The sequence below is a fragment of the Thermobia domestica genome, chromosome 14 (genome assembly GCF_964235325.1).
Source record: "Thermobia domestica chromosome 14, izTheDome1.hap1.1, whole genome shotgun sequence".
NCBI classification, from domain to species: domain Eukaryota; kingdom Metazoa; phylum Arthropoda; class Insecta; order Zygentoma; family Lepismatidae; genus Thermobia; species Thermobia domestica.
Window position 1 is genome coordinate 167,984,241 of NC_137467.1, and position 19,362 is coordinate 168,003,602.

At 34.5% G+C, this 19,362-nt stretch overlaps 1 protein-coding gene across 3 annotated transcripts in view; it reads left to right on the plus strand.

Moving 5' to 3' along the window:
- Nucleotides 1-19,362, plus strand: part of cad (caudal type homeobox) — a 228,019-nt gene that overhangs the window by 80,980 nt on the left and 127,677 nt on the right. The window contains exon 2 of one of the 3 annotated variants that reach the window (XM_081739162.1): nucleotides 17,511-17,567. The exons of the other annotated variants lie outside the window; for them this stretch is intronic. Coding sequence (XP_081595288.1) covers nucleotides 17,511-17,567 — 57 coding nt within the window. The remainder of the gene's footprint in view (nucleotides 1-17,510; nucleotides 17,568-19,362) is intronic. 3 annotated transcript variants of the gene reach the window in all.

Genomic DNA, 19,362 nt, shown 5'->3' on the forward strand with positions numbered 1-19,362 from the left:
ATTGTAGATCTTCAAAAAATGAAAACAATTATTAAATATTTTATATTTTTGAGCATAGACTTGAATAATGATGAACACCATGTGATACACTGAGGAAAAAAATGTATGTGGCGTACGTAAAATCATATGTGACATTTGTAAATCCTGTAGTTTCTAAATTCTGTAGTTCCTTTTTTTCTGTTGAACTTGATTGTTCCTTTTTTTCGCAACAGTGCTATATGAGACGTTGACCTACACTATAGGTGCGGTTTGAACCACTGTAATGCGTTCAATTTTTAAAAGACTCTTCTACTGGGAATCGAACCGGGATCAGTAGCATGTAGAAAGAATACTTAAAAGTTCGACAGAATATGTTTATTTTCTTTGTTTCTCATGAATATGTAAATAATAATTGCGGAAGATATGTCTATGAAATTCTTCAGTATAATATGAAGTGGTCATAAATGTAGCATTTTATCCTTAGTAGAAACAGAAATCAAATATAGTTGAATTATTCTGTTAATCAGATCTTACTAAGTAGATTACGTTCAGTCAGAGATCTTGGAGTTACATTCGATACGAAACTAATAATTAATAACAATACAGTGAACATGTCTCAAAACGTTAGGGTTCTTGATTAGAACTTGAAAGGAATTTAACAATAATACCACACTAACAAAAAAGTATTATTCCTATGTCCGATCAAAATTGGAATATGCTACTCTGATCTAGAACCCATCGCAACACCAGTACCGACACCAACTGGAAAAAATTCCATCTAAATTTATTAAATATTTGGCATACAAGAGAATTGGAATCTATCCATCTTATGAAAACTACCTAACATTAATAGGCAACTTTTGTATCCCTACACTTGAACAAAGGCGAAACGTAATAGATCTGATTTTTCTCCATAAAATAGTACAAAACGAGTTTAATTGTATGCATCTGATATCGACACTAAATTTTCATGTCCCGACACTTAAAACTCGTGCTAACAACTCTGGTTTGTTCTTACTTGAAGTCACCAATCTGGAGAATATGCTCTTCCTATAACAAAATATGTATCGAACACACAGAAATTGACAAATATGATATTAACTTATGTTTAAGAAAACTATTGTAAAGTTGTTTTGTAATACATCATCACTTGGACTTTTGTCTGTTGTGTTGATAAATAAATAAATAAATAAATACATTTTTGCATAAATGTGTAGAATTTTCATCAGGAATATCACTTGTGACATAAATGGTGATTTCAGTATCGAAATTGTTCGCACTGTAGTTTTTAATGCATCCTTCAGCTGTCGCAAAAGAATACAGACAGTAAAAAATATATTTAGAAAGAAAGTATATAAAGAGAACCCTTAATAACCCCTTTGTGGTACTTCTAACAACTTTGTAGGGGACTACACTCTTTTTTTTCTTCTTCTCCTTTCTTTACTTCAACGTGAAGAACTTGCGTGTTATCTTATACTTTGGTTCTTTGGTAGAATAGGTAGGCGATTCGGTGGTAAAACAGAACAAATGAACTGGAATATGTTTATTTATGTAGTTGCTTCGGTGACGGCCACACATTGAGACGTTAAAGGATAGCTTCGCCATCTTTTGGTGTGCGTATGTGGTAATTTAATATGTCGAAAAGAGCATGTGTTACATTCGCACATCCTAAAATACTTGATCAAGTTTGTTTTTCCTGTGCCTTCTCGAAAGTGAGGTTCATAAAGTTCTCAAGTGTAGAATAAGGGGATATGCCTAAACTTGCAATGCCTGTATCAGTTTCCTACCATTAGAAATTATTGAACGTTCTTATGTAAGTAAACAAAATCGGTATTGATAGACTCTAGTTGCTGAAATACAATATGTGTGAAGGGTTGTTATACGGCAGAAACTATTACATGACACAACATAGAATTGGTGTATCATAGATATACGCCTGATAAATACTTAACGGATGCTATTTTGGGGACTACATAGTTTATAGTTTAGCGCAGGGATGCAAATAACCACTCGCCCGGGGCGAGTGGTTCATCGGTGCGGGCGAGTTTTTAAACAGTAGTATAAAGACTATAAAATCACGATTGAGGTATGGTATGTGGGCTAGTGGCTTTTTTCTTGTGCTAGTAAAATTTTGTTGCTTATTTTCATCCCTGCTTTAGCGAGAGGTTGCATCCTTTAAGAATGCATTTTTCACCAGCTACTCTGGTAGCGTATTTTATTATTATTATTTAAACTGTGTTCGATAAAAGAAACTTTAATTGATTTTTTGTATGATATTTGAATTTAATAATTGTAAGTAAAATTTTGCTTGTAATGGTGTATCTGCCAAGTGAATGTGATAGCACATGTTTTGTATTACTAACCTTTTTATTGATAAACTGGTGCTTTTCTTGGAACTCGGACATGGTTCTTCCATGAATGGATGAAGTTGAAGTCTGCTGGTCTAACTACTGCTAGTAAAGCTTAGCGTGTCTAATATAGATTTGAACTGGTCACTGCCCTAAAACTTTTTTTGAAACTTACACTGAGGTTTTGAGATTTTTAGTTTTTGCGTGGCAGAATAATCGATTTGTTTTTCTGGTCGTAAACATTGAAATGTACGGCTTTCGATGTACAAATATGAAATTTCGATATTAGCGATAAATTGAGAGAATTATGTATTAGCATCATGTAGTAGGTAGTGCTAAACATAGCGTATAAAGTGGGGCATATACAAGTGTTATATTTGTGATTTGAAAAACTGTTATATAATAAGCAAACACATCATAAATGACATTTTATAGTTGTATTTTGTGATGAATATATATGGACTTGTCGGCCCACGATTCTTAAACTTAAATACATGCAGTATGTACGTACGTACGACGATTTGCCAAAATGAATGAAAAATTATATATATAAAATATCCCCAATCAGAACACGTATTATTAACATTCTTTTTCGCGTTATTTTCAAGTGTGGAAAAAAGTAACTGGAAAACTTATTGCAATAGTATTACGTGCCATACGACAGTATTCTTTTATTTATTTTGTTCGCAGTAGAAAAACGAAAATTGAAGTATTTCTTCTTTTACAGAAAGAATATTTTTTTTGTAAAGGACTCCGGTGTTTTTTCCATTGAATTATCATTTAAAGTTGTACGATGTTTGTTGTTTAGAAACCATGACCTATGTGATTTATTTTTATTTTATTATTTTTAAAAAATGTAGAGTCTGTCATGCATAGTGAGATAGTTGACTGCCTGTGTTTATACCATAGCGTGTGTTAGCAGTCTACAATATATCATGTCAGTTTCATATCATCTAATTTATCTAAGAACTATAAAATTATTCTATGCTTATATGAAGTTAGTTATATCACACTTTTATCTACTAGTATGTTATTACTAAAAGATAAACCACGAATACAATAACGATACGACACTTATTATATGATGTTTACTATGCTTGAGTTCGTATCGTCCGAATCTTCGTACTTACCGAAATTCGTAAACCATATTTTTTACACACTAAGCATTTCTCGCTGAAATGATCGCATGAAATGTATCCATGCTGTCCTGATTCGTAAAGTCTCATGAAATTTAGCAAGTGAAACCATATTTAGAACCGCTGCTGCCGGCATGGACATGTAAATTCAGGTCTCTTGTAGGCGATATATTGTGGTGAGGAACGACGTATACTGTGAGGATTTATCGTGACATGATGGTCTTACACCCATCTGATTCAAGCTCTGGTTATGGGAGGGGTAGGTACGGTGGCTAAGTGATAGAACGCTTACCTCTGGTGCGTGGGGTCCTTGGCTTTGATTCTCAGCCAGATAGAGGTAAGTTTGTGGTGGACATCGTGTCCATGAGATTTCTAGTGATACTCCCGTTTCCTCCGTCTTTGTCCTTCCACCAATTTAAGGGTCAGACTACTAAATATTTTTCAAAGGCTAACAATTTTTCTTTTGCCAGATTTTCGTAAATGAAAAGAGATAATGAAATGTAACTTACCTCAATAATAAGATACACCCGAAGATATAAATCGGAAGAATTTTCACTGTTGCCATCCATAGAAATTACAGTGTAACCAGAATTTGAATTACCTAAAAATCTAGATTAACGCAACAACTAGAAAAATGAACTCATCGGTAATTGATTACTTATTATGCTGTCTATGTTTCTTGTTAACTACTTTTTAAATAATATTTGTATTTATCTTGTAATAACTTATTTATTTTGTAATAACGTATGTATATATAGACACAGACAGCATGATAAGTCATCAGTTACCGTTAAATTCATTTTTCTAGTTATCGCCTTAACTTAGATTTTTGGGTAATTCGAATTCTGGTCGCACTGTAATTTCTATGATGGCAACACTGAAAATACTTCCGATTCATATTTTCGGATGTAGAATAACATTATCTATTATTGAGGTAAGTTACATTTCGTTATCTCTTTTCACTTACGAAAAACTGACAAAAGAAAAAATGTTAGCCTTTAAAAAATATTTAGTAGTCTGCTCCCTTAATCATCGTCTCGCTTAGCCTAAAGAGCATAAACGTACAACGTTAAACTGAAAAAAAGAATAATAATTTCAAGCCCTCGGTCCTGGCTCTGAGTCCACGAATAGTAGATTTGGACACCTTCATGTAGCCTCAATATTGCGTAAGTGCAAAAGTTCAAATCATGAAATACCTAATAGAACATTGACAGCTACCTAGAACCCCAGTAACTTGCTTTGGCATGTTTCTATAGCCAGACGAAATTCTTTCCTAAAAACATACGACAGACCGCTTTCTGTAAAATGAGAACAAAATTAATTGCAAGTAATATTCCAAACGAATCTGTAATATTTCTTTCGGAGTCTCTTGGCCATTTTATACTGACAGTGGGGCATGTAACAAGAGCAACAGCAGAAAGATAAGAGAATAGTTACTACAAACAGTATTTTAATAATAATAATAATAGCATTCACGCTAATAGATGTCGCCACTTGCGCTACCATTTGCCTGTAAAACTAAGTCTTTGAATAATTGCATAAATATGGTAAGCGGCTACGAAAAAACCGGTTAAATATTAACGATTAGATCCTTTAATTAGCCTAAGCACGATTTTATCTTATGATGTACAGCAGGTCGAGGGCTAGAGCATATCAACTGGAATTTACTACAAACAAAACTTTAGCAGCAAAATAATTGCGCTAAGATGATCAAATGCTTCTAAAATGTCGCTTATAAAATGTTTTCTCAATTATCCAGGAACCACTAAAACTTTCCCATCAGTAATTTTTTGTTAATTTCAGGATAAAGATAGGGCTGTGCAGTCTCTGGATTTACATATCTAAATTCGATATCGATAAATCGTCGAAACTTAACCGGTATATTGGACAGGCATGTTTAAAAAATGAAAAAAAGTAAATAAAGGCCATTTTTGTTAACGTGAAACTTGCAACACTGACGGAGATGCACGTACACGAAAGCATGCTCACGTATTCTGTATCTGCACCAGAGATACAATTGTCAGTGTGAAATTGCGTAAAGTGCGAGTAGCAGTAATTTGACATCACTTTTGTCATAGAAAATCCTGCCAAATGTGGCGGGAGTTCTGTAATCCAATTTCTCAACTCAAAAAGACAGAATGCAGCTGACATCACAGGAAGTATGTAGTAGGCCTATTGCCTAATCTATGATGTGGCATCCAAACCCGGCAAAGAGGAATGCTGCGATCTGGGATTCTTCTGATTCATGACAATACCCACCCATACACAGTTGCCCGAGCTGTTGAAACAAATTTAAAAAAAAATCAAATGGGGGACTTTTTAAATCATCCTTCGTACAGTCCCGACTTGGTCCCTAATTTTTTCCAGCACGTCATCTGATAATTAAGCTTGCTTCTGTACGTTCCCAAAGACATCAGTTCTCGACTGGATGACGTCTCAAGCGACAGATTTCTGCACAAAAGATTGTCCTACGCTACCAAAAATGCTTGGAGCTTCAGAGTGACTATGTAAATAATAATAATAATAATAATAAATAAAAAATAAAAAACAAAGGTAGGTACTTATAGAATCAACAGTAATTTTTTCACTTTCTTTGCTATAACCAGTCGGTCCTCTTTTTGACGACATGCGCCTGGTAATAATGCCGAAATTTCGAAAAAATACGGAAATTTGAAAAAAAATTATCGAGTATTGGAAATAATAAAAAACTGTTAAGGTATTGAATGTATCTATAAAATTGAAAAATTATGGAATACTGAACAATATCGAATATCAAAGTAATGATAAACAATATATATATATATATATATATATATATATATATATATATATATATATATATATATATATATATATATATATATATCAGGGGCGACATTTGAGACTTCGCTTGGGGGGGGGGAGGCAAGAGCACCACCGACATAAGACTTTCATGTGTTATACTAGTATATTAGTATACAATTGATTAAAGTAAACTCTTTGGGGGGGCAATGCCCCCTCCTGCCCCCTAAATGACGCCCCTGATATATATATATATATATATATATATATATATATATATATATATATATATATATATATCGAACATCAAAATGTTAAAGAATATAGAAGTATTAGATATTAAAGTATCGATTAGTAATTTTTGATTTCAGTACTTGAAATCTATATATATAAAAGAGAACGTACAAATCCTTTGTGAACTCATCACGCTAATACGGCTGAACCGATTTCTTTCATTTTTGGGGGGTTGTTAGGATTTGGACCCTAGATGGTTTTTATCATATCACTTTAATTTTTAATTACCAGTGTCTTGAGATAATGGACCATTCAAGTCTCCATAGTTCATCATAGGTAAAAATAAACGTATGTATATGCAACCCGCATGACCACGTGAATCGGCGGGTTAACATAAATGACAGGCGCTATAATGTTAACTTTTACTGCAATATACTATGGTTTTTATCATATCATTTGAAAGTGAAAAAGTAAAAATTATCTAAGTAACAAAGTTTATTGCGTTCAGGGGTGACCGCAGCGAAGCGGGGCGGGTTAACATAAATGACAGGCGATATAATGTTAACATTTAGTGCAATCTTCTATGGTTTTTATCATATCATTTGAAAGTGAAAAAGTAAAAATTATCTAAGTAACAAAGTTTATTGCGTTCCGGGGTGACCGCAGCGAAGCGGGGTGAACGCTGCTAGTATTAAATATTAAAGTATTGAAATATTATTAAATATTTCAGTATTTGAAAATATCGATCAATATGTCAAAACCAACTACATCACTAGATAAATCGACTTAATTTCTTGTAAGGTACTCAAAATTTAAGTTTTCTCGACATTTAAGAGAGCTTTGTTCAAATTTGTAAATTTTATTTCGAAGTCATTTTAGTGGTGGGAGTTTTCTTTTGTTCCAAGCTTTTAGTACCGTACGTACGTCAAGGGTATGCGCTGTCATGTACTGTATAAGAAACAGGCCAGAAATGTTTTATTAGAATAATGAGTCTCAATTACGTATTCTGTTCTTTCAAATTGCATATCCTGTTAGGCAACCTTGAAAGTATTCAAAAGAAGTGCGTGAACAGAGTTACTTTAAAATTTTTAAATGATTTGCAGTTTTAATTATTGTATACTTCCTTTCATTATTATTATTATTATTATTATTATTATTATTATTATTATTATTTCTCTCCTCATCTAAGCAAGTGATACAGCAAACTAGTCGTACAAAACCTTTTAAAGTAGTGCTGTCATTAAACGCACTAAGAACAGAAGAATTAGTATTGGCCACAAGATGAGAAATTTTTCATTTCCAATAGGGATGCGCACGAGACAAGATTTTTGGCTGTCTCGTCTCGAAAATGTGCTGTAAAAGTGATGTCTCGACTCGAATTTTGTCAGGAAAATCCTGTCTCGACTCGTCTCCTGCGCATCCCTAATTTCCAAAATGAGACGAGAAATAGATTTTCAAATTCGAGACGAGATGGGAATTCTCGTCTTGTTTTGGAGACTAGAAATGAGACGAGATTTTTTTCTAGTTTCGTGGGCTTAATGTTACATTTTTACTGTTGTGACTTGAGTGCATTTCACTTCGGACATAATTGGATTCTGGATACATTTGATAACATCTGAATTTGTCCTCTTGCGTTCTGTCTTTATTTATTTTAGTTTTTGTTTATTACCTGTCTTTTTGTGTTCCTTGTGTAAAGCTAGATACAGGTCTTGCAATTTTCGGCTGGTGGAAATACATGTCGCTATCTACATGTTAGGATTATATTTCTGGGCTTTGGCATCTATGGCCATGTTAACCCGTTACGTATAAAGGATGGCATCCCTAGGCGATCAAACTACCTGGGGTATTAGGGGGAAGAAAGGGCTTATTATGTTAGGTACCATTATGTGAATAAAAAAAAAAACTCATTGAACAGCTTTTACACTTTTGTGACCGAGTGTTCAACCAGGGACCGTTCGCGCAAAAGGCGAGAGTGTTAGTAACTACGTTACGGGGGATTACTGCAGGAGTCTTGTGTGTTAATAAAATCATCCTACTGTGTACAATCAGAGCTTTTTTTTTTTTTTTTTTTTTTTTTTTGTAGAAAAAATAGGCAGTTAGCCTGATTTATCTATTTTCTAAAATAGGTATTATTAGCATTTAACCGGTCGAAAAAGTGTAAACAGCTTTATTAGGCCGGGCACCTTGAATGTTTTCCTGAGTTTTTCTCATTCATACCAGGCAAATGCCGGGGTGGTACCTAACTTATAGGTCCCAGACTGCTTCCTTCCTTCCCTTTCCCTGGATAGTGTGCTCGCCGAGGGACGTCATCTTTCAAAAAACGTGAAGGGCTAAATGGCCGTAAGATGCCAAGAGCCCAGAAATCTAAATCCTAAATTCAAAATCCAAAAGAAAGAAGAGTCTAAAAATGCTGTACGATAACAACGCCATGAAACAGACCTGAAGTAGGCTATACGCTAATCAGTGTTGCCGATTTGGAGAGAAGGTTGTTAAATTTAGGAGATTTGTTTTCGAAGATAGCGATATATATATATATATATATATATATATATATATATATATATATATATATATATATATATATATATATATATATATATATATATATATATGTTTCCGATCGGTGATTTCTTCTTGTTATAAAAGAGCTGAATCTTTTTGGGTGCCATATCTTTACTTATGAATCTATATAGTTGTACACTAGGGCCGTCTGTACTTGCAATATACTTTTGGACAGTAATAGGGAACAGGCTATTTGAGCCTAAGTTTGGGCCTATGAACACGGCATTCACAGATGCCGAAATGGAAATGGTACTTGAAATAAACGTTGGAATAGCTATTGTCTATTTAGTTGTTAGAGATTCAATAACCATAGTTTTTGATAAAGTGATTGTTGACCTCAGCACTTAATAGTTTTTTTTTGTCAACCCGTGCGTTACAAATAACGAGAATCATTTCGAATATCTTTTACTGAACCTTTGCGTGGGAAATCCGGGTTCGATTTCTGGCGGGAGCTCATGTAATTCGGATTCCACGTTAATCAATAGGTCCACGTCTCATAGCCTTGCTGCTGAAAGGTACGCTAAACTCAAAATTAAAATAATAATAATAATAATAATAATAATAATAATAATAATAATAATAATAATAATAATAATAATAATAATAATAATAATAATAATAATAATAATAATAAAATTTTGTACTGAAACCAAAAGAAGTCTGTCAGTTTCTAGAAAACTTCCTAACTGAAACAATTCGCTACAATAATAATTAAATTCTTTTTCAAGTGACGTAGTCCAAAAATTACTATGTGATGAAAAGTAGGTTAAATAATTTGGAGACGACTTGATAACTAAGTATGTACTTTTTGTAAGTATGTAATTTCTCTGTCTCTCTCTCTCTCTGTAACTGAAACCGTCTGAGTAAATGAAATGGCGCCATGTCAACATGAAGTCCTTGGCTTAACCCAGAAATTCCTTGTCGGATGTAGTATGAGCGTAGGTCTTATATGCAGTATATAGGCCGACATGGCATTGCAATGCTTACATCTACAGTATATATATATATATATATATATATATATATATATATATATATATATATATATATGTATAAATTGCGTGCAAATGCTAGCTTAGTTAGCACAATGTCAATTCAGAACGCGACAATTCATGTAGAGTTTTTTTATTTTATTTTATTTTATTTTATTTTATTTTATTTTTTTTTTTTTGTGCAATGCCAAATTAATTTTGAAACATTCCAAGGTTATCTGACTCTTATTACAGAAAATAAATGTTTAATTAATCTGATCAAAACATCTTTCTTTAAAAAATAATCCTTCATATTTAATTTCAAACAATTAGGTATACAGTGAGTGAACCCTAGGGTCATGAATTTAATCTAACTTCGTGAACCGAATTTATTTTTCCCATTTCAAATTAATATAAGCATAGCCAGTGGCGTAATTAGAACTTTGTTTCGGGGGGGCTATGCACATTCTCCTGAGTGGGTACTTATAGTAAGTCTATCTAGGTGTACAGTTATACCAGTGTGGAATTCAGACTTTTGTACAAGGTGGGACTAAAATTAAGGGGGGCTCTTCTAGTTGCAATAGAGCAGCAGGAACCTGTAACAACAAAACTCGCGACTTGTTACTGTCTGGTCGGTTGTAATATCTAACAAATATGTTGGCATTTTTCACTAACTAACGTTGTAAAGGGTTTACGTGTCCTGAAAGTAATTTCCAAGTTTTTATTTAACTTGGACTTCATACGAGAACGTGGTTTGTTAATTAGAACAATTAGGTTGGGCAAAAGAAGATACTAATAGGCCTATTCTCTTTTTTAAAATCTTTGCTTTTACGACTTTTACGACTTTTCGGAAAATAAATAAATAGAAAAAAGCAAATATTTCAATGCAAATGTGTAGATATTCTAAGGGGGCGCATATATATATATATATATATATATATATATATATATATATATATATATATATATATATATCCTAGGGAGGCCTCAGTCCCTTGAACATGCCTGAATTCAACACTGAGTTATACTATATATAAATTTATTTATTTCCTGGGGGGCTTGAGCCCGATAGCCACCCCCTAAATACGCCGCTGAACGTAACTATAATCCGTCGTGGCCACATAAACGTGATATAGTTTTCTTTACATCTTAAAGTAATTTTCTGTCATAATGAATGTAGAATGAGAATAACGTTATTTTTTTTTTTTAAAAAAAAGAAATAATTAGCATTAAATTAAACAAAACAGTATGGGAACTTTTAAAAAAGTGGGAAAAAAAGCGAAAAATAGATAATTATATGCGGTAAACGTGGAAAAGCACTAACTACTGAGCGCGTGGGAAAGCACTAACTACTAGCTGTTAGACAGAGGAGTGACTATTGTTGAAGTGCCTCATCGCCTGGAAATTAGTCTTGGCTCCGATACACCTTCCTACCACAAAAACCGGATGACTGCTCGTTGTTCCTCTTTGGTCCAAATTTCTAATGGAGCATCCATGATCTATCTGCAATAAAAGGAAAACAAATGGAGGGATTAGGATCAAACTTTCATAGCATGACCACAATAGCATAAGAATAAAATTAACGAGGACAGAGGTTAGCATGAACAATGTAAAAAGAGTTATGTCAAAATTGCGGATAATTTTGACTTACCCTCGTACATCACTGATAATAGCACAGGACTATAGCAGCAATACCCCTTTTCCTGCCTTAACTATCTTTTTTCGTAGTTTTAAGCTCTGCTAAGGAGTTAATAAATTACACATATACTCGTTTCATAGCATTTGGTGTAGAAGTAATTTTTCATTCAAACAGCGAAAGGAAAGTAATGTTCGATTTAGAACGTTTGAGAAGTGGTAAAAGAAAGAAAAAATAATAATTTGATTCATACAGCACATAATTAAAAGATCCGTATCGACACAATGAAAACAGCTGCCACGTTAGAGATCTGGCGATTGACAAAATTAGTTGTACTTTCTAAATATAGAATATGCATATAGAATTATCATTACTTTCTCTTTATTTTGCTTTTCATTATCATAATTGTTTGTTTAGCACTTTGCTACGCAGAAAAGTAATTTTTTAAAAAAATCCAAAGTTATAACTGATAACACCTATATGTACTCTTAAGTTTAGACATTATTTATCAGTAGCTTACTCCAACACGTTTTTTCAATAATTATATATTACAGCTTTAGTAACATGAAAACACTGTCAATACTGTTACGTCATTTGAAGCGCAAGTTGAAATTTCTATGCACCAGTGTCTCGCCAAGTAATCTCTTTTTTGCTTCCACCAAATCCTTTGGAACCTTGTACTACGCAAAATACATTTAAAAATATATTTCTTATATTTTGAAGAAGTTTGGTGTACCGAAACTCAGGTATAAAAGAAGAGAAATACGAGGAACGTCATTCCCACACTTCCAAAAAATATTTGTGACATCCCCTACTTCCTAAAAATTACAATACGCAAAGATAGTCACGGGGAACGGTATGACGTCGTGCATCCCCGTACCTTTTCAGATTCACTTTTACGCCTGTCGAAATTCCTTTCCTCTGTCCATGTTCCCGTCTGGAAGACCTAAATCTCAAGAAGTACTTCATGAGTGATCATCAGTTTTGGCGAGGATGTAGGGTCAGAAGTTCACGAATAGAGTTCGATGATTCAAACCGGAAGATGGTAGAAATTAACTATTTCCGGTTTTAACTATCACTAAAGAGCCAAAACGGTAATAAATACCGAAAAGCAGTTTCCCGCAATCGATTAGGCGTCCCGAGATTACGTTTTATCTCCATCCTTAATTCTCTTCTGAAACAGGAAGTGATACAAATTCATTATAACTTCCGGTTTCGATATTGACCTATGTAGAGCTGAAACGATAAGAATTTGCGAGAAGTATTTTTAAGGGGGGGAGGAAGATCACTTTAGTACAAGAACAAGTGCTATCTTCTCTCTTAATCCTCTATTCAAACCGGAAGTAGCAGAAATCAACCACTTCCGGTTTTAACGTTAATCGCCGTGGATTGAAAACCGTAATTGATACCAAGAAGCGGTATTCAGCAATAAGTTTAGCGTCGTATATTCAAGTTTCATTCTTATTTTCCATCGAAAAGCAGAAATGGTACAAATCTACTACTTCCGGTTTCAATATTAATAGAATTGAAGTATGGGAGCCTGACCATCATTTAGTTACGTCTATATATGTTTTCTCCCCTATAAACTTTTAAAAGCTATCCATTTGAACAAACACATAAAAAAAATGGCATCGAGAAACACTTTCAGTGCATGGAAGCTTTTAAATTTGGTGCAAACGGATTATCAGTAGCTAATGACAATACTTAATACTTCAATAATTCTTTCAATAATTCAATAATTCTTTCAATACTTCAATAATTCAACAGTTTTCTTATAGTGTTCTTCTTAATATATTCAACTTCTGATGAAAGAAAGGAAGAAAAAAAATCAGTTCAACCAGTTCAATCAATTCAATCAAAATCAGAAAGGAAGAAATAACCAGGCAAACTAACATTGATACACAAAAATCATGGCTTGCCCCCACTTTTAACGTCCAATCGCCGCCACTGTGTTCACTATTACTGTATATTCATATATAGTCATAGAAATAATTTTGTTCTTAAAAGTAAAATTCAATAAACTGCTTTAGTCCTCGCTTTAGTAAACATTTGGTTGGCGCTCGTTTGTTAACCGGGAAAATTTTATTATTTTGTTCAAAACAACCTTTTTTCGTGCTCAATAAGTATATCGTTAGAACAAATGACGCAACAAAAATTGTAATAAGCACTTTGACTTAAAAAAAATGAGAGTTGCATAATTTTCTATACTAATTCTATTCTAAGAAACTAGTTGAATTATTGCAGTATGTGCTTTTTCTTCTCTTGTTTTCAAATTTGATATCCGTATATCCATCAAGAAGTACTTATTTATCTACATTTTGTGTTTAATTAAAAAAAAAACTATATATTAGAGCTAATAATATTATATTTCTAATAAGATAGTATTGGAAGATAGGGGGAAAATATGCTTTACATTATTTTATTATTATTTCCTTTCCAGAATTGCACTTCTGTTTTACAATAGTTGCCAGATACTTTTAAAGGAAATGCTTACAGGAAGGTCAAATGGATTCAATTGGCGTGTAATTGCTAGAAACACACTTTTCTATTATAAACCATAGCAGTATAATTAGTGTCGTGTCTGCACGTAGTGAATTGAGGAAAGATCCCTGTTGTGAAAAGTGTCTTAAGATGTTATGAATACGTACAGACAATGCGGAAAGCATATAGTAATGAGAATCAATAGTGATCGTCACAGCTAAACTTTCCGTATTTTCCTTTTAATGTAGGAATTATTTGCTTTAATAGTTGGTCAATTCTTTTTAGATCAAAAGATCCAATATATTTCAGATAAGAATTTCCTTATAGGCCTAACTACACATAGTGTAGCCAAACTCAAACTATCACTTAACTCAGTATGATGTGCTTATTCTGAAGAAAGAAAAAAAAACTTTATTTAGGGGCCGTTCAAAAGTTTTGTGGCCCCTGATCCAAAAATGTATCAAAAGATCCAATATATTTCAGGCAAGAGTTTTCTTGAAGCCTTATATCTGGAGAACTACATATAGTGTTGCGAAACACACACAAAAAAAGAAAGAAAAAGAAAAAAAAAGAAAACTGGATTTAGGGACTATTCAAGAATTTCGTAGCCTCTGATCCAAAAACTAATAATTGGCCAAGATCGCAATCTTTTGATGTATTTTTTTGTTACTTTATTTAATCTTTCCTTATGGATATTCCTTTCCACCTCGCCAATTCTAATTCTTCTCCACACCCACATTGCAAAAGCCTTCACCTGTTTCATTAAAAAAAAAGTTTCATGCTTCCTAACTTCAGCCAAAGAAACTATCAGAAACACAGTATGAGTTCTCCTTCTATTATTGTAAAAAACAAAAATCCGTGGCAGAGCGCTTACCTCTAGTGTGTGGGCCCTCTGGTTCGATCCCCGACCAAGTAAGTTTGTGGTGGACAGCATCACGTGTGTGAGCTTTCGCTGGGTACTCCAATTCCACCAATTCTTCCATCATCATTCCCTTGCTTTAATAATCGTCTGCCTAATGGGCGGCACTTTAAACTCAAAGATTTCATTTCAAAGATGAATTATGTATATTTATTAAGAAATTTCATATTTAACTTAGTTTTTTTTTTTAATCTTCAAAATAATATATTAATGTCTGTAGTAATTTGTATTGCAATAGGGGTCTATAGGAAAAGTATGATTTAGTCCCCCCCCCCATTTTCCTTGTGGAATAATCCTTGAAGTTCTCATTTGTCGCTAGATTGTCTTAAAAGAAACAGTTACAAAAAGGTCAAATGGATGTAGTTATATAGTTCTAAGTGTTAAAAACACCTTTCAAGTGTTAAAAACACCAACATCTTTCGAGATTTATTTCCTATTTGAAAAATACACTTTAAAAATAACATGTGAAACGTGTCTTCCGTCTAAAATTGTGTAGGCCTACACGCTTTAAGAGCATGTATAAGAAAAATTCTGCACGATGGCTTAGAGATAAAACGCTCAACTTTGTGCGTGAGGTCCTCGTTCGACCCCCGGCTAAGTATGTTTGTGGTGGACAACATTGTGTCTGGGTTTTCTTGGGTACTTCTGTTTTCTCCCACATTCTCATTCCACTAATTATCCTATCGTCATTCACTTGTCTTAATCATACGTTTCTCTTATCCTAAAAGGCATAATCATGGGACATTACACTGAAATATTTCATATATATATATTTTTTTTTTTCAAAAAAGAAAACCATATTGTGTGATAATTTTAAACTTAATTACACGAGTGATCTTTCGTGAGACAATTTGATCACCGTCTCATCATCCAGAGAACCACGTTGGATGATGAGACGGGGATTAAATTGTCCGTTGGACATCCCTTATCCACCACACCAAACCAAACTAGATTTTGTCGTTCATTGTGGAGTTAAAACATACCGAATGTAATCAAAGCGGCCGCTAAATGTGAAGTACGTGATTTAATTCTATTCCTTCAAGCGCCTGCTGAGCAATCTTAAATTCCGAGATCAGATAATTCAGAAATCTTAAGCCACGCTTTTCACGATCCACATGGTTCATCACGCGTTGTCTGCCACCATAAATTTCCAGCATTGGCTACTTTAGTCGTGTACGTCGATAAGTGCTGTAAACTCTGCAGCACTCATGCCACAGCCTTCACTTATATAAAGTTTCGCTGTAACCGTTACTCATACGTCGATGAATTGCACTTGTATTATGCACTTCCGACCGGAGAAATCAACATCATGTACTACACACTTGGCGGGCGCTCTGATTCCATTTGGTATGTTTTCACACTTGCTGCTTCATAGTGATTAAACAACAGAATCTCTTTCGGTATGGAGGATAGGTGCTGTCCGATATTCCCGTTTCATCGCCTCAGGTAACTCTCTTCTGGTGGCTTAACGGACATTGAAAAAAATAAAAATAAAAAGATAATCCTCATATATCAAAAGTTCAGTACATTACACACAATATGGTATCATATTACAACTGCACCTGTACAATAACTGAAAGGTCTTCATAGTGGCTGCGGTTATCGGCCAGACACATATCACAACAGCAAGTGGTTGCTTGATCAAAGCTGGTCAGATCGCTGCACATGCCGCTGTAATTTCTTCATTAAGGGCCCCATAAATAGGCGGTTTCCTGCAATTCACAGCATCCTTCAAGAACCCAAAGATGTTCCGTCCAGAGGTGTTAAACCTGGTAAACGTGGTGGCAGCTCAAATGTACCTCTTTGTTCTATCCAGTGTCAACCATGCACAGGACTATGTCTTGGCTGGACATATGTGGATTTAACAACCACACATATAATAATAATAATTAAATCTATTTTCGAAAGCAGTACGCAGATCACTTCTATTAAATAGTGTGTACGTTTTTTGATGCACTTGAAATTTGGTTTGAACCATCCTCAGTATATACAATTTGAATTAATTATAAGACGGATAAATAGTTACTGAGGTTGACTGAAAGACTCACAATAGCCAGGATCGTGTTGGAAAAATTGAATGCATAATGAATCGTTAGCATATTGCAGGGGTGGCCAACCTTTTTAAGGGAGGACTACTTTTCGGAAATCACTGGCGGTCTGCTTATCTGTTAATCATAAGACAATAACAATAAGTGATACAGATAGAATGACACAGGCTACCGCGGTCAACCTCTTACGCTACGGGGGCCGGATGGACACGTTGGCTATCCTTCGTATATTGCGTGAATAAAACCATTGAAAAAACATCACTTAAGAAGCCTCTTTTTACTCTGCTTGTTTATGTGTTGGCAAGTGCATGATATGTGTTAGTTTTTTCTGTTTTTGAATGTATGTAAACAAAAAGAAAAGACTTCGATGATTGATCTCCTCGCTTTGATTTGTCGTTTCTTTATTTTCTTCTAGTTGACCATTGCTCCGGCTTCCCTCATCTAGTCCACATCAAGACAATGGACCTGCCTGGTAATTCATTTATGTCTTTAATTATTTCTTTTAACCTCCCTTCAGCCAATCGACCTTTTTTTCCTTTTCTTTACCTACTTTTTGTATCTGGAAATGTTGATCTAGTAGTGTTGTCATTGATTAACTAGATCTGTAGTTTACTCCATCTTCAGTGTTTTTTTAGAGGTTTGTGTAGGATACATTGAAACGAATTACAATGGAAACTTGCCAATTTTGAAAACAGAATTAAACTTATTTTTGCTTTATTCATTACTATTTATTAGCAACCGCTGTCTTCCCATCACCGCATTTGAAAATAACGTTCAACACAAGAAGTACTGATACAGAAATACAGAAGGTTTTGATTTCTGATCTGGCAGATAATCGGAATGCTAGTTTCTCGGTTGCCTGTTGGATGATGCACGATCACATGCCACCGCATGTTGACTGTTCCAGTAGCCACAAAGTTTCTGGCATTTGATGTTCCTGCCCTCAACTAACCACACAGCTTCAGACATCTGCATATTCCTCTCCCTTCAACTAACTATGTAGTTGCCGAAATATGCTTGCTCATCAACACTTAACTTATCACTCACCTATCTGTTCCTTTGTCCTCACTTAACCATATAACTTCAGGCATCTGCCCACTTCTTCACCATTGACTAACTTCATAGCTCCAGGCATTTGCCCACTTCTTTACCATCAACTAACCACATAGCTCTGGGCATCTGCCCACTTCTTTACCATCAACTAACCACATAGCTCTGGGCATCTGCCTACTGCTTTACCATCAACTAACCACATAGCTCTGGGCATCTGCCTACTTCTTTACCATCAACTAACCACATAACTCTGGATATCTGCCTACTTCTTTACCATCAACTAACCACATAGCTCCGGGCATGTGCTTATCACATACCTTCCAGTATATACCTATTATCTACACTTCACTAGTCGTATACCTTCTAGCACCTTCGTATTCCTTTGTCCTCAGTTTAACCACATAGCTTCGAGCATTGTATATATCTTCACTCTCAACTAACCATATATCATTGGGCAACTACCTTCGTACACCTCTACCCTCAACTAACCTATAGTTCCTGGCATTTGCGTATTTCTCTACCTTCAACAAACCACATAGCTTCGGACATTTGTTTATTCCTCTCAGCATCTGCCTGTTCCTCTGCACTCAGTCACTACCTTGTAGAATCTACCTATTTATGTACGGTCAACTAACCATGAAGCTTCGGACATCTGCATATTATATTTTCAGCTTGATGTATTAGGTTCTGGCATCTAACCGCATAGCTTCTGCTATATGCCTATTCAACTACACTAAGCTAACCAAGTAGCTTGTGGTATCTATTTCTGCAGAGACAGTCTACTTGGATGATTGTAAACAACCTCGACTAGTAGTTTTAAAAGATAGTCCCGGTTTCATATAGCGTGATACTGAAGAGGTATGTTAACCACAATCATCCAATCAGTGAGGCACTTGATATTAGAGTAGATACTCCAGGTTAGTAGCAGCTTTTATTAGCGAAGAACTTAGCAACTTAATTTAAATCCAGATTGCAAGTGCTTGGCGTATCAGTATTGTTCCAAATTACTTTATTTACATATAATGGTACGAAACTAAACTATTTACAGTTCCTCCATGTGGTTTTACTACGTTCATAAGCTACCTCTTAAAGCACGGCCAACAAGAGATGGTCTCTGACGTTTCTTACCACATGCGGTGGGACATTGCAGCCCCTACTTTGGTACCAGTGTTACCAACCACGATCACTCTGTCTTATACCATTAATTAAATTGC